General features: G+C 41.6%; 2 protein-coding genes across 2 annotated transcripts; one reads left to right on the top strand and one right to left on the bottom strand.

Annotated features, from left to right (window-relative positions):
- The first annotated feature begins 1,909 nt into the window (after window positions 1–1,909).
- On the top strand, window positions 1,910–7,207 carry LOC138953209 (uncharacterized). The gene is made up of 4 exons (XM_070325001.1): window positions 1,910–2,065; window positions 2,241–2,323; window positions 4,894–5,114; window positions 5,540–7,207. Exons 2-4 carry the CDS (start codon window positions 2,260–2,262, stop codon window positions 6,404–6,406), a joined length of 1,152 nt encoding a protein of 383 aa, XP_070181102.1. The 5' UTR covers window positions 1,910–2,065; window positions 2,241–2,259; the 3' UTR covers window positions 6,407–7,207.
- A 2,390-nt stretch (window positions 7,208–9,597) lies between these two features.
- LOC138952827 (tRNA 2'-phosphotransferase 1-like) lies at window positions 9,598–11,637 on the bottom strand. Its single transcript, XM_070324563.1, has 4 exons — window positions 11,567–11,637; window positions 10,808–10,864; window positions 10,161–10,268; window positions 9,598–9,843 (listed from the first exon to the last, which is right to left on the bottom strand). The coding sequence occupies exons 1-4, from the start codon at window positions 11,625–11,627 to the stop codon at window positions 9,668–9,670; spliced, it is 402 nt and encodes a 133-aa protein (XP_070180664.1). The 5' UTR covers window positions 11,628–11,637; the 3' UTR covers window positions 9,598–9,667.
- Between the last annotated feature and the right edge of the window lie 5,240 nt (window positions 11,638–16,877).

Here is a 16,877-nt window from a genome sequence, read left to right as displayed (position 1 = left end):
TTAGTGAAGCCAGAAAGCGTGTGTGATAACAGACATATCCCTCTTGTGAACGGAAGCCTACGGACTTTTCCCCCGAACTTGTCCACACGGGTACAGTATTTCCAAATTGGTGTGTTGTGAGTACAGATCGAAAGTAAAGTTGGGGAAAAGTTGGACCAAAAGTGATTTTTTTTTACTGAAAGCAAATCAAGGTCTGTGCAAAATTAAAAAAATCAGTGAAGTCAAGGTCAAATCAAGGTCAAGATTAAATTTAAAAAAAAAAATATGGTTAGTCAAGTCAAGGTCAAATCAAGGTCAACAAGGGCGGATCTGGGGGGGGGGGGGTTACACGGGTTACGTAACCCCCCCCACCCCCCCAAAAAAGAGATAATTTATTGGCTCAGGATGCACCAGATAGCTCTATTTTGCTTCTTTGGATAAAAAACAATTCCGGGGGGGAATGCCCCCGGACCCCCCTAGAGGCTTAGGCGCCTTCGGCGCCGTCAACTTGTATCTTCGCAGTCATTTTGTAACCCCCCCCCCCCCTCCAAAGTGAATTGATCCGCCCTTGGTCAAGGTTTAAAAAAAAAAAAAAGTCTAAGTCCTGTGACGCGTTATAGTGGGACGCTTCGGGTACCGGGACGCTTTGGTACCGGGACGCTTTGGTACCGGGACGCTTCGGGGTGTCCCCGAGGACGTCAGCCGGGTGTCAGCCTAAATAAACTCCAGACTGAATGTTTCCTTGCCAAATTGAAGAGGTACAATTATTTAAAGACTTTAAAGGGAGAAACTCACAAAGGCATGGAGTCAAGATCTTGCAACTGAATTGTGATTTTACCACTATGATTCAAGGGACGTTACCACTTGGGTCTGACTAAAGCCACTACGCGACCTCCAACCACAGGCGGAAGGTATCGTCCACTGGACTACTACTATCACAGAAAGACTACACAGGCGGAAGGTGTCGTCCACCGGACTACAGCTAGGATTCCATTCTTACGGCTGCGGTGCGGCTCCGGCTCCGGCTCCGGCGACGGCAACGGCATCCGGCGGCTCTGGCGAGAAAAACGCATCGTCGTGAACCGTATATAACGGCGACGTCGTCCGGATATATGTTCTCTTGCCGCCAATGCCGCCATGGCTCCACATTGGTCTCGTCTCATGCAAACTGTCATTCATAATGAAGAACAATTTATGTTAATATTATTAGCGTACCGCCAAATGAAAAAAACGCCAAAAGAGACGACATCGCTGGTGGGTGCATGCCATTTTGGAGAAAAGACGGCAGTATGGAACCTATCACCATCTTGTTCAAGAACTGCAACTCGATGGCGAAAGGCTTCAGCAGTATTTTCGTCTCTTTATGCTCGGAAAGACTCTGAGAAAAACGCGGGAAAAGAGACACGCCCACAAAATACCAGACGGCGTCCGGCGACGGCAGTCCAGAAAGCTGCATGGAGCTTTCTTGAAAAAACGCACGCACGCCGGGCCGTCGCCGTCGCCGTACCGCACCCGTGTGAATGGGGTCATCCCTTCTTTCATCAATGTTTTTCAAATTGCCGTCGCCGCTGCCGTCGCCGGAGCCGCACCGCAGCCGTAAGAATGGAATCCTAGTTTACTACTATCACAGAAACTGTGATAGTAGTAGTCCAGTGCGGGACGATACCTTCTGCCTGTGTGCTCCAACTAAAGTATGTTTATACATGTAGTATCTTCACAGCATTATCTGACCCAAGTTTTAAGTCATAGAAATAAAAAAAATATGGGAGTTATGATGGCCTTCGTCTGCAATGCAATATATCATAATATACAATGTGCGTCTCGGAAACTAGACCGTACACTCAAAGTCTTATTTTAGTAGTTTTGTACGAATAGACGACCTGGGGTTTTGAAGGTGGTCTCCCTTGCTTCGTCACCAACAACGCGCACATGTTGACGAATGGTTATTTTTGTTACCTGATTCACATGCACCTTTTGGGCAGAAGTATCAGTCTATACATGCATACATTAAGCAGCTATAAGTTGCCAGACACTAGAAGTCTGTTCGGAGCAGGAACGCGCATCCCGAAATATATCCATTGTTATTGTGAGTGAACTAATTGGATTTCTGATCTTCAACATGTATTATGTAATTGACGTGTGTGTGTGTGACTGTGTGTGTGTGTATTAACATCAGACTGATACATTCGTGTGTGTGTTTAGCTTTTTGGCCATTCTAAACTTATTGTGAGCCAACACGATTTTTTTTTTAATGTTATCAGGTTTGAATGACAGACAGAAATGACAGCCGTCAAGCCACAACTGTTTACCTGGGGCCTGGGGAAGTCTGGACAGCTGGGGACAGGTAACGGAGATGATATTGTCCTTTTAACCTTCACCAGATCACCTTCGGACTACACAGCCTGGATGATGTGGGTCGTGTACGACCCATACTTTCCAAAGAAGGATTCAACGTAAAAAGTATGGGTCGTACACGACCCACACCATCCGATTAGGGATAAACGTTTTGCCGCCTCTTTACAAAGTACGGGTCGTACACAACCCATGCCATCCGAATAAGGATAAACAACGAAAATTCCTTACGTAACTCCATATGGGTCGCCCACGACCCACATCATCCGGACTGTGAAGTTCAAATTACGTCATCCTTTATTTGTTTGTTTACAAAGATGATCTTTCAAAAGTTGGGCGATGGGAAGGTCGTATGGTGATTGGAGATTATATAAAGTCTCAATTAAAAACTTCAAATAGTTTCAGAGATAAAGACGATTTTGTGAGGCTCTGGGTCGTCCACAACCCACGAAGCATGGTGAAGGTTAATTTGTATTACTTAAATGTCAAAATAATTAGTACACAAGTTTATTTTATGAATCATGTGTGAGTTTAACAGGTTGATTTTGAACACCCCACTAAAATAATATATACACTGGTAGGCTACTTAGATGCATTGTAGTTTTTCTAGTCAATACACACTGCATCAGAACAGAAAATAGAAAGACCTGAAAGAAGTAAGCAGACCTGTTTACCCCCATAAGTGTTTTGGAGTAATGCTCAGCCCCAAAAATAGTAACCCTGGCACAAAAATAGTAATCATCCAGCATTCGTCGCCAATTACAACGCCGCGGCACATGACAACTGTGTCTGCGAAACGCAATCATGCACATATATCTGTTCTGCGCGAACTTAGAATCCGGTTTCATTCTAGAATGGACCGGGTCCAGGTTGGAATTCTAACCCTGCGCAAGTACAGGGGTGCCATTCTAGAATGAAACCCTTGTTGCTGGTCCATTCTAGAATCGGCCGTGCGCAAGGTTGGAATTTGGGTCCAAGTTGGAATAGTCATTTCAGTTAGACTATCACACAGCCAAAGCCAAAAATGTGGATTTTCTGTTTGTTTTTGTTTTTTGTGTGTTTGGTTGGGGTTTTTTTCTCGGGTTTTTTACACTTTACTCAAAGACATCGTGAATTGGGATTGTGATGTTCTGAAAGTGATTACGATTTTGAGAGACACTCAGCACTGATCGCTACGAACGGAAATTTCCGGACGGACTGACAGTGTTTTGCCGATCTCGCTTGTAACTTTTAATCCGTCTTATTCATGTACATGAAGTTGGTCTTCTGAAGATATAATGTCAACTTCTTTTTAAACCTGTGACAACAGCTCTATAACTCACTCTGTCCTTCTGTTGGTCTGTCTGTCGGTTACTGAGTCGGTCTGACCGTCTGTCAGTCTGTCTGTCTGTCAAAAAAATTGTCAAAAAACCGGACATTTCCGAGAGGGAGACAGCGCTGACATTGCAAGCGGCCGCAACCGGCTCTCATCACAAAAACAACTGCCCTGCAAACAATACCGCCCTGGTAGTCCCCCTTGCTATGGTCTGCCTTTGTTTATTGCGTACTCAGGAGTGTCAACTTTCTTGACATGACATGACATCGCAAGATCGCCAAAGGATTTTTTCAGGGGTAGACAAATCAGCCCCATTTTATCAAAGGGAAGGTGCAGGTGGAGATAATTCAAGAGAAGACAACTCTGTCTTACCTACAAACATTACGGCCCCCTTTATTCAAGGGTTTCATTCTAGAATGGCACCCCTGTACTTGCGCAGGGTTAGAATTCCAACCTGGACCCGGTCCATTCTAGAATGAAACCGGATTCTAAGTTCGCGCAGAACATATCCATCAAATTACAAACAAAACACATCAGTCAGTTTTTGTAGTCATCATAATTTCAAAGAAGATCACATCAAAAGCACATGCATCACTGATTCTTTTTCTTTTGCTCGTAGTAGGCCTTTTTCAGTGTGTCAAGCGCTTCTCTACTGTACTTGCGCTTGCCGAATGAGTGAGGGCTAGACTTCACCACTAGAATAAGGCTCTCCAGCGTCTCATCAGACAGACATGATCTCTGGTCAGTCCTGTGCTTTTTCACCCCATTTTGCCATTGAAAAAAACAATGCCAAACATGTGAATTGATAAAAAAAAAAAAAAATGAAAATCGTAGTCTTGACACGGATAGCAGAATGGCGTATTTTTTGCAGAAAATCGTAATAAATTACGCCAAAATCGTAAGGGTAAACAGGTCTGAGTAAGTCATATTGAGCGATACACTTACTTGACAAAAATTAGGAGTTGGCATAGCAACAAGTTCTAGTGTATGGGTAGGGTTTTGAGTTTAAGCTCTCTGTTGCAGATGTCATTGTGTAAGTCTAGTGTGTGTGTATGAGTGGTATGTATATGTTTGATATGTGAGTGTGTTAGATTGTGCATGTATGTATGCGGATGGTTTGTTTGCTCGTACATGCATTTGTGTTAGTTTGCATGCACATGTGTGTGTGTGTGAATACGTTTGAAATTTGTTTGTCTCTTCACACCAGTCCGATCACCTAACTCATAGTTTATGTATTTCATCCACAGGCAAAGAGCAGACAGAACACACCCCCCAATTCATCAAGCTGCGCAATAAAGCTTCAAGTACCTTGAAACAGGTGTCATGTGGTGCTCTATTCACAGCAGTAATTATGCAAGACGGAGATGTGTTTGCCACTGGATGTGGCAAGTATGGGCGTCTTGGCACCGGAAATGAGGAAGATCATGTCACCTTTGTTCCAGTGAATCTTCCAGAAAAAGTAACACAGGTATGTGTATTTGTCTATTTTATGCTATGTTTTGTCAAAATAAGGTTCATTATTACATGTCCTGTGGAAAAAAAAATTCTCAGTAATCAAAGCATTAGTGTTGCTTGAAATAAGTTGAATGAGTGATTTGTACCTGAGCAAGAAAGAAAAAGTATGGGCTGCAAGTTTTTTTAGTTTTTTTTTAGAACTTAATTTAGTTTACAAAGTATTTTTGGTGAACCAATAACTTAAAAGGTTCTGTTGCTTGAAAACTCATTTAAAAATCTCATTTGATGTTGTCAATGAAGCGTCATACCTGATCAGTTGATGTGATCTTTTGGGACCAAGCCCACCATGGTCATTATTTAAAAAAACTGAACAGAATTACAATCATTTCATTTATTTAAATGGACACCATGAACAGTGCCTGTACATTCACTTTCCAGATCTCGTGCGGTGTATGGCACGCGGCAGCTGTCACCACCTCCTACGGTCTGCTTGTGTGGGGTCACCGCAAAGGCTGTGGTACGAAAAGCGGTCAGCAGAGCAGCAGCGTACTGACGCCACCCTCTCTCGTTATCTCACCTGAAGAACACAAGGTGGTCGGTGTTGCGTGTGGAAATAATTTCACTCTCGCTTGGACTGATGAAGGGAGAGTACTTTCATGGGGCAGCGGGCATCATGGAGTGCTAGGTCATGGGTCCACAGATGACATCCCTTCACCGAAAGTCGAAGCAGCCTTGAAGGATGAGAAAATTGTAGCAGCATCAGCAGGCTTTTTCCACTCAGCGTTCGTCACCGAAGATGGAAAAGTGTTTACTTGCGGTAAAGGGAGTGATGGAGCTTTAGGACTAGGGAAGAACAGCCTCTCTGATGCGCTCACTCCTAAGCTGGTCTCTTTTTCAGAGAATACTCAGATTGCGAGCGTAAGCTGTAGCGTGGGCGAACACCACGGTCACACGCTAGCTTTGCCGACTGACGGCAAGGTCTATTCTTGGGGCGACGGCTACAAAGGGAAGTTGGGTCTGGATAGCCAAGACAGTAGCTACACCCCATCACTCATCTCTCCGTCTCACTTCAACAACGAGCAAGTCACTGTCGTTTGCGCTGGAGGAATCCACAGCACGGCCTCCACTGCGGAAGGGAGTGTTTTCACCTGGGGCTGTGGTAGTGACGGTCGATGCGGGCACCCTGAAGGTCAAGGTCATAGATATCTTTTCCGCAGTGATGTGCCCAAGAAGGTCGAGGCGTTCAAATCAAAGTTTGCGATGGTGAGCTGTACCTATTACCACTCGGCAGCTATTGTTGGATGAAAAACAGAGCACTGAATCAACATAGATATTTGTGTTGCCGTAGCACTGAAAATGTGCGGTATAGGTTTTCGCACATTCCTTCAGCTTGTTCTGTTAATAAATTATATACATTCAATTTTGTGTGGTATGTGCAATTTGAACCAGGGTAAACTGTTGACAGTATGTTACCGTAATTTCTAAAGAACATTCTGATTTTGTTACAACGATAATTATGTTGTTGGGCAATAAGTGAATACACATTTTGACACTGATATTTCTGTGGTAATCTTTTTTAAATGTTGTTGTCTAGCACTGAAAATGTACAAATGTACTGCTGTGTAAGTTTTCACACATTCCGTCAGCTTGTTCTGTTTATATGCATTCAAACTTGTATGTTATGTGCAATTTGAACATAGGCTAAATAAACTATTGACAGTATGTTTCTATAACTTCTGAAGAACATCCTGATGTTCTTACAAGGATATATAAATTATGTTATAGAGCAATGAGTGAATATTCATTTTTATACTGATATTTCTGTGGCAGCCTTAATTGTTTAATGTTGTTGACTATGCGACGGGATACTTGCAATTCTGAGATTAGAAGTTGATGACCAGCAAACGTGGATAATGAGGAGTCCTAGCTCAGTCTATTTCTCCTATCTCTGTATTTTCAGGGGTGGGACTCTCTTGTGATGAAAAAAGAGGAAATCCCTTTTTTCCTGGGGGGTTCGGGGGCATGCTCCCTCGATTTTTTCTAATTAAAATCTGTGCAATCTGAGACTAAAATTCAACTCGTTTGGATCAGGTAAAAAAGACATTCTCCTCACTCACCCCACTCCCACCCCACCCCCCCCCCCCCCCACCACCCCATAAAATTGTTTCCCAACCAGACATAAAAAACACTTTCACACAACAATGGTAACATTGTAATGATGCATAGTTACGGAATGAACCATGTATCCATAGTCCAATACTGGCAATAGTATGATCCAAACCCCCCGCGGGTTAGGGGGAAGAATTTTACCCGATGCTCCCCAGCATGTCGGAAGACAGGCATGAAAATTCTCCGTATTTTCCGTATTTTTGAAGAAATAAACCGGTTTTTTTTTTATTTTCCGTATTTTTCTTTTTTTTTTTTTTCCTAGTGATAGTTATAGTAAAATAGTTTTGGGGCCATGTTTGAATCCAATTTTAAGGCTCAGATAGCCCCAGATTGCACCAAATTGCACCCTTTAAAAAACAAATTTCCGGGGGGGCATGCCCCCGAACCCCCCTAGAAGTCTTGGCGCTTCGCGCCTGCGAAACTTGGCACTACGCGGCTTCGAATTTTTTTTTCAGTATTTTTTTTTTTTTCAGTTTTCATGCCTGGTAAGAGGCGACTAACGGATTCTGTTTCTCCTTTTACCCTTGTTAAGTGTTTCTTGTATAGAATATAGTCAATTTTTGTAAAGATTTTAGTCAAGCAGTATGTAAGAAATGTTAAGTCCTTTGTAATGGAAACCTGCATTCTCCCAGTAAGGTAATACATTGTACTATGTTGCAAGCCCCTGGAGCAAATTTTTGATTAGTGCTTTTGTGAACAAGAAACAATTGACAAGTGGCTCTATGACCCATCTCCCCCTTTCCCCGTCGCGATATAACTTCGTGGTTGAAAACGACGTTAAACACCAAATAAAGAAAGAAAGAAAGTATGATCCAAGTGACGTGAAGCTCAACATGATTATTAGTTATCAGGAGTTTTCAGTCAGCACAATTTAACTCTCAAGCCTCCAGTGTTCTCATCCATCTTCCCTTCTCTCCATATCATTCAGTCAACAAGTTATAGATACTGTGATGAAACGGGACGCGGAAAAATAGATTACTCCAGCGGAATTCGTAAGTTGTGTCATTTCCGCGGATTCGCGGAAAAGTCCCACCCCTGATTTTGCTGATAGGGAAAAATAATGATGTTTTTGGGCTGGTATAATTGTCAATCATGAGGACAGTAGTTATGGTAAGTGAAAACAATGTACAGTTGAACCCCCTTTTTAAGACTTCCAAAAATCTCAGAAAATCAGGTCTTAAAAAGGAGAGTTTAAAATGGGGGTAAATTTTAAGATGTTATGTACAGAAAATCTGAAAAAGCATGTCTTTCATGGGGGGGGGGGGGGGGAGTCCTAAAATGGGGGTCCACTGTGATCATTTTATTCTTTATTAAATGGTGACTTACAGGTTGAAACTCAAAATAAAATTGTTACATCTTCAATGCTGTTCATCATTCAAGCTTTTACCCGTGTTATGAGAGTGTGTAAAATGCATAACGTGTGTGTATGTGTGTGTGTGAACTTACTTTATTCAAAGTCTGTGTAGATGCACGGAGTTTACAATGACGCACATTATTGCTTAACACATCCTAAGAAGAGTCGGTAGTTAATACAGTGAATCAAATAGAATTTGGATATGAAACAAAATGTGACTTGATTGGAGTGTTTTAAATATACAGTAACTATATGATGTGTGTGTGTGTGTGTTAGCCTGTGCAGAGAGAGAGACTCGCTCACTGGGTGCCCGAGTGGTAACGCACTTGCGCTCGGAAGCGAGAGGTCGTTGCGAGTTCGACCCTGGGTCAGGGCGTTAGCAATTTTCTCCCCCCTTCCTAACCTAGGTGGTTTGTTCAAGTGCTAGTCTTTCGGATTAGACGAAAAACCGAGGTCCCTTCGTGTACACTACATTGGGGTGTGCACGTTAAAGATCCCACGATTGACAAAAGGGGTCTTTCCTGGCAAAATTGTATAGGCATAGATAAAAATGTCCACCCAAAATACCCGTGTGACTTGGAATAATAGGCCGTGAAAAGTAGGATATGCGCCGAAATGGCTGCGATCTGCTGGCCGATGTGAATGCGTGATGTATTGTGTCAAAAAAAAAAAAAAAAAAAAAAATCCATCTCACACGGCAAAAATAAATCCCTGCGCTTTGAATAATTATGTGTGCGATATAAATTGCATAAAATAAAAATAAAAAAATGAAATAATAAATCCCTGCGCTTAGAACTGTACCCACGGAATACGCGCGATATAAGCCTCATATTGATTGATTGATTGATTGATCTTTAATACAAAAGGAGAGAGAAAAAAAAGAGATAAATAAAGGCTGCATGATAATAAAGTCAATTTAAGCCAGAGGAGTGAAAGAGAAGTTGGGTCTGGATAGCCAAGACAGTAAGGAGGCTTTAATTTTTAATTTTATTGACGTAAGAAATATCACAGTTGAACATGCCTCAAGTGAAGCTTATTTAAAATTAATTTTGGGGATTTTTCTTTTTTCTCCGCTGTTTTCTCTTGCTGTCCATTTCATCTGCCAGGTCGTCTGCTGTGACAGACACAGATGATGCTCCAGACTCAGGTAATGGAAGATCTGTACCATCTGTAGGACCTCCCAGGCTGCCTAGCTCCCTGTCTATGCTGATTTCTTTGCCTGGGAAAAAAATTATGCAAGTCTCACAAACAGTTATAAACAAATGTGAGCATATTGGAGTCACTGAATCACAAAAAATGTTTTGTACAGGTAAACCCTTTGTGTTTTCCAGCTGACCAGCAGTGTTAAACAACCAATTCAGCAAAATCTAAAATATTGAAGCCTGTTGGGGATATATTTATATACTACTTCTATTGCATGAGCATTTAAATTTCAACACAGAACTTATACTGTAGTTGTTTTATAAACTCTTCCCAACCAAAGTGATGATTAAAGGTGTCAAGTTGATGCTTTCATGTGAATATTCAATTTCTCACCTGTTTTTCTGTTGATAACCTTCATAAAGAAGTCTGGCGGCACAGCCCCATCCTGGTTTCCCTCGGTCAGTATCACGTTGTTGGCTGAACGGAAAAACTTCAAACCATCTGGACAAATATTAAAAACACTGAATTAAAACTACTGTATGTTTCAGGTGCCTTTCTGACAAAGCTCAGGCTAAATAAAGACTTGAACTTCCAGCTCCAGAAAAAAATACAAGTCTCAGAAGCCCTTCACCAATATGTAAACGGAAGAGTACTGTAATTTCAATGATTAGGGCAACTCCAAAACTTTGACTTACTGCAACTATTTTGGGAAAAGCCTTGCAAGGAACCTGAGAGTCTTATATGGTATCAATTTTCTCAGCCTGTGCTAGCTGTACTATTACTGATGTTCTCAAATGTGTGTGTGTGTGATGTGCATGTGTGTGTGTGTGAATGCATGCGTGTGTGTGTATGTGTGCCAGTGTGTGTGCATGCAGGCCTGTCAGTGCTGTTTAGTCTTAGTCAGTATCCCCGTCCTATATAGGACAGTATATCAATTGTGCAATTAGGACCCGTGCTATTGATCTTTCTTTAACATCTACCCACTTTTTTTTTTACAAAACCCAGTCCCACCACCGAGTGAAAAATTGACTGTATCAAACCTGCCAAAGCTTTTTCCAAATCTAGATAGATCATCAGGTCACAACTTCCTCGCATACCTGGAACAAAACAACCATCTTTTAATGTTCACTTGAACTGCATGCATGCACACATTTTTTTAATTTTAGTTCATGTATTGTTATTGCCAGGAACAGCTAGGACTGACAAGGTAAAGGGAGATGACTGGATTTTTCAATAAATTTCAATACAGTAGGAATTATGAGTAAATGAATACCACTGGATGACGTTTGTCGTTCATCTGAAACACCAATTTTTCAGTGTCAAAAATTAATTTTCCTCGCAAAGTTAAGCCGTTTTATATGCTTCTATTGCCGCAGCTCTTAAAGTTACATGTACCTCTTTTGCCTTCCTAACGCAGACCTGAGAACCCTTTTTTTTGCACTTAAGTATTCTAAATCAAACTTGGTGTACATGTATTTTCAAAAAAATGAGTGTACTCTACATAGCATTTAAACATCCATGCTTCCAACATGCTTCACATGCGTCCGTCGCACCGTTAATTTAGTTAGCAATACATTTAAAATAAATGCTTCTTTCACTGTTTACTGACAAAAACTGCAATCAAGTGTCATAATACTGAATCGGCTTCGGGATGTGCTTGTGAAGAAAAGTTGTCTAGGAATTTTTCTCGTCATATTTTTTTTTCAACTGACAGTACTGATCGTATTCTAGACAATCATGCGTACAAAATACCGTGAAATCGTATGGGTTCCCAGGTCTGTAACAGGTATTGGTCTCACCACTAATGACACCTGTTTCGCCCGGTTCTCCTGCTGCGAAGTGTACATGAGTTCTCTTCATTCTCTTCAAACCCTGCAAACAGATATATATAGTGATATTTCTGCATTAAGTGAAAACCTCAAAACAAATCTACTACTGTACTGTAAACAATCAAGCAGTAACCCAAGGAAAGTTATAGGTTCTCACACCACTGATATGTTTGGCCGTTTTCTTGCCCTTCACCTTTTTAAACCCAAAAAGTGTGTGTCAAGATGCAATGACATGTAGCATGCAAACCAACAGCTGTCAGAAGCAGATACATGTACTTTTCAATTTGCAAAATCATGAATGGCACATTCTAATGAGCAATCGATCTAATGTGCCACATTTAACACTGCTCGTAAGATTCAGAATAACAAAAAGACAGCCACAAAACATCGCTCCAATGCACAAAATTATAGGGATCGGTTATACCAATGAAACTGAGTTGCTGGTGTTTTCTTGTTGAATAGTCACACTGAAACCACACCAATATTTTCCAATACTTAATTCTGAATAATTGAACCCAAAGCCCAAGTCGCCAATGAAACATGTCCTGAGCAGAACACACATGTGTATAACAGAATTGACGTAAGTGTAGCCTATGCGATCGTAACTTTGTCTGTCTGTGCGTGCGTGCGTGCGTCTGTGCGTGTGTATGTCTGTGGTAGAAACTCTAACATTTGAAGACGTCACATTACATTGACGTCACATTATGACGTAAGAGGGTTAGACGTCACGCGAAGGAAGTACTGAAAGTCTCGGTCATTATTATTTTGAGCGCGCCGAGACTAGTTGGCAGTCGTGTCCTTGTAAGTAGGCTACATGCAGACAGACAGATCTAGATCTAGTGTCTCGCTTTCTTGCACAGTTTCACCTATGCTCTTTCTCTGTGTGTGTGTGTGTGTGTGTGTGTGTGTGTGTGTGTGTATGTGTATGTATGTGTGTGTGTGTGTGTGTGTGTGTGTGTGTGTGTGTGTGTGTGTGTGTGACGGAGTGATTGAGTTTGTGTTACTGTTTGTCGATTTCTTACGTGAGCCTTGATGGCTTCGCCTCTTGTTTTCAATTTGTGACAATCAGTCCAGACTGCGTTCAAGACTGTGTTCACTAGTGGCACTATACAGTTTAAGGGGTATGTCCAGTTTTCTTTTCTTAACATGAAAAAGTAATTAATATCTGTGGTTCCAAATACACCAATATGAAAATACCTCGAATATCCTGCATACACAAATATTTTTATCATTTCAAGAGGGACCAACCAACAAAAACAAAAACAAAAAAAAACCAAAAGTTTAATCGACCTACATGTACCTACCCTATTAATTTTGGCCATAAAACCGTAACCAAAGCATTTTTTTTTTTGTGGCCTAATATCGTTCCAATTCCGCATACTTTTTGTTGTCAAGAAACAACTCGAAAGAAAGCTGGCGTGCTAAAGGTTATTTTTTTTTCTTTCTTATTTATATTAAATTCCATGACTTGAATTGAAATTCCATGACTTGAATTGAAATTCCATGACTTTCCAGGCCTGCAAAATTAAAAATCAAATTCCATGACTTTCCAGGTTTTCCATGACCTGTACGAACCCTGTATGTAGGATAAACAGAATACTACATGGCTTCCTGTTTGATACCAGTTTTACACTAGTGTTTTGAAATATTGTTCGCAGTTTAATATTTAAAAGCACAACTTGTGTAAAACTGGTATTTCATAGGAAACCATATAGTATTCTCTATGTGGACAACAATGTCACAGGCTTACCCACTAAAGTTCTTTAGGAGCTTCTGACATATTTGCCTTAAAAACAACATGCAAAATAACTTGTGGAATCCAAAAGCACCATGCCGCATTAGTGGCCCAATTAGAGCTGCAGACTATTACGCTTTCGATGTAGCATGCTACTTGTAAAACAGAAAATGCTACTTCGTTATACAGACACCCTACAATGTTCATTTGTTCCTGCTGCTGTTTTCTTGTCTGAACACAGTTATTGCAACATTTGTGTCTTGACATATTTATAAACATGTAGGTGCAGTGGATTATAAGATGATGCAATACTTAAAAGATAAACACCATTTGCTACTCTATAAATTCAAGATTGCTACACATGAAGCTTCATAGGGGCTGACAGCTCTGCATCATACACCTGCACATAAATCTTACTGACTGAGTTGATGTGTATTTACACATTGCACACCTCCCACATTGAAGTAAACAATTGAATATCTTCAGTTAATCGAAGTACACTTAAAGATGAAGTTCTCTCCATAGGAATACTGTGCATCACCCTTGCATGTAAGTGAACTCAAAGTACTATGTGAACAGAACAGAACCAATTCTGGTCTGTTTGCAACCGCATGAACGCGGGAAAGAGATCATTGTCAGATTGAATTACAATTAACATTGACACGCTTCCATTTGAAACTTTTCAGTTGTCATTGTGGATTGACGCCCCGGGCCCCAGATCCTGCGTTTAACTTTATCCTCGACGAACAAAATTGGGCGGCCGCCTCACCTGTGATTGTGTTGACCAGGTTGGCAACCGAGCCAGACAGGGTAGAATTGCTGGTACCGGTTGTCATCGATCCCGATGTTGAGGCGATGGCCTCACGATCACCCGAAACAGCTTCTTGCAGACGTTGGTTGTCTTTCTGGAGCGAGACAATGGCCACTTGGCAGGTCTCTTGCCGCTCCCCCAGCCTGCGTAGCTCAGCCAATACCGCGGCCAAAGCAGTGGCGCTTTCTTCCCCTCCTGCTGTGGCTGACTCAAACCCACCGGGTTGTCGCTGCGAGGCTGTCTGGTTGCTGGCCCTCGGCCGACCTGCAGCGGCTCGGGTCACTTCGGCTACCCGCCTTGACGCTGCCCTCCTGGGAGGCATATTCCTGTGCATAAAAAACAGGATATATATGTGAACACAGCCTTATTTGTCAGATTACTGAGAATTACACATAAGCCTTGAACTCGTCTGCTGCTCCTTGCAGGAGTTGACAACGCCTTCACTGTTCAGCCTGTAAAAGGTGTTTAATATCCCATACTTCTGAAGTTGTCACCAGATTTTGGGAGACTGAAATACAAACCAAAGAAATTGATTAAAATCTGGCCCAAAGTACTTCAAACCAATTGTGTTTTCTGTGTCAAACTCAAATCCTGGCACCCAGTACCCCCACCAAACGAGTTTGGAATCTCTGAGGCTCAATACATTTATGACAAACAGAACACCAACAGGAAATTACATCATGGTTCTCTGAACTGTCACACACTAACATAATACCTGGCTAACAAATCCACATACTAACTAATGTTGGAATCTCTGAGGCCCTATAGCTTAATTTGACAAAAAGAACAACAGCGAACCATGTTTTCTGATTCTCTGAAAAATCAGCCCCACCATGAAATATTACCTAGCCCACGGTACATGTACTTTAACCAAAATAGTGTTTGTAACCTGTGAGGCACCAGCCAACACAAGTGACAACAGTACCTCCACAGGAAAAACGTTTCCCGATTCTCTGCAAAGTCAAACACATGAAATATTACCTAGCCCACAGTACCACAACCAAAATAAATTTGGAATCTCCTAGGCAAAATAACAGGTGATCGACAAAACAGTACCTCCACAGGAACCAATATTTCCTGATTCATTGAAATGACAAACACCCACCTAACAGGTAATTGACATACAGTACCTCCACAGGAACAAATATTCTGATTCTCTGAATTGACAAACGCTCACATGAAAAGGCATCGTAACACCAACATGTTCATCAGAATCTCACCTGAAAATTATTTCCAAGTACTCTGGAAAAACACTGATCCATACTATCCACCAACACAGAAACATACTGTTGAAACATGTCACGATATCTTGATTTGACAGAACACTCAACAATCGTGTTGATCGAAGAACCATTCCACCTTGAACTGGTTTTTAGACAAGGGACATCATCCACAACGAGCCTGTCATAAACTCGAGTTACTTCCCATCTACCGATCTGGTTGACCCCATTTAGAGCCTTCGATTTATAATGCCACCCACCCGCATCAAACAAGAAAGAAAATGTAAACAATTTGAAGATTCCCTGTTCCTATACCCGTGCTTTGTAAGCTGATCAGTCAAAACGCACAATGCAACCTGACCCGGCTACAACATTATTTAATCACACAAAAACCGACTGTGTTTATCGCCTGACGAAGGGACTTGTACAACCTGGCCTGTCCTGACGTTGCTTGATCTTCTTGATCTTGATATGTTACGCCAACAGGTCCCAAGCTTGGGAATATACGTTTGCTAGATGCACACCATCACCCAGGAAATGACGCTGCAAATTCAGGTAACGTAAACTGTTTTCCAGCGGAAAACATAAAATCATGGTCCCAAAATACAACTCTAGGGGAGTCCACAGTGCCCTGCCGAAGCAACGCATTGACCTCCATAGCTGCGGCGTTGTATGATGGATCGAAACACACACACAGACAGACAGACAGACAGACACACACACACACACATACACCACGACCCTCGTCTCGATTCCCCCCTCTACGTTAAAATATTTAGTCAAAACTTGACTAAATATAAAAACGGTATTACTTAACTTTAAAATCAGAATCTGTGACTGTGAAACATTGGTCCATTTCTCAGTTGTTTTTCAACAGTTTAAAATTCCTTTTTGAAGCTTTACTATTCTAATATTCAGCACAGAAGAGTTACCTGAAGTACTGTCCCCTGTCCTTTCAGACGAGCTTGTATCATTAAGGACCCAGTAAGCTTGTTGGAAGCAGTAATTGGTTCCACCAACGCATCCAACTCTTGATCAGATATCCTGGAATACACCATGCGTTGTACTTGTAGCATTCCATTTTCCCTGAAAATTGCCAAACACTTTTATTACTTGCGTTGTATCGATAAACGAAGCACAAGTAAGAAACAATAATAAAAGCAAAGAAAATAGCAACACGATATGCAAACATCTAACAAAGCCGAGCAAGCAGAATGACAGGTCTAATGAAAAACAAAGAGGTACCGATTCGGAAACAAGATCGCGATTCTTTCCTTCGCTGCACGACGCAAATCTTCTGTGACCTTTGACCAAACGTAGCTTCCACATTCGATCACCGTGCTCAGCTTAATATTTACAACAGAAAGCCGAGGGGGTGGAATACCGAGATGAACCTACAGAAATGTGCATCCTCAAACCTGACATATTCATCCCAACATTTAATGAACTCCAAAACACAGAAAGTTGCTTTCACACGCCATCTTTGATTGCCACTGCCAGCGGTCTGACTAATTA

Source organism: Littorina saxatilis, linkage group LG17 (genome assembly GCF_037325665.1).
Source record: "Littorina saxatilis isolate snail1 linkage group LG17, US_GU_Lsax_2.0, whole genome shotgun sequence".
Classification (NCBI taxonomy): domain Eukaryota; kingdom Metazoa; phylum Mollusca; class Gastropoda; order Littorinimorpha; family Littorinidae; genus Littorina; species Littorina saxatilis.
This window is presented reverse-complemented; position numbering and strand designations above follow the sequence as displayed.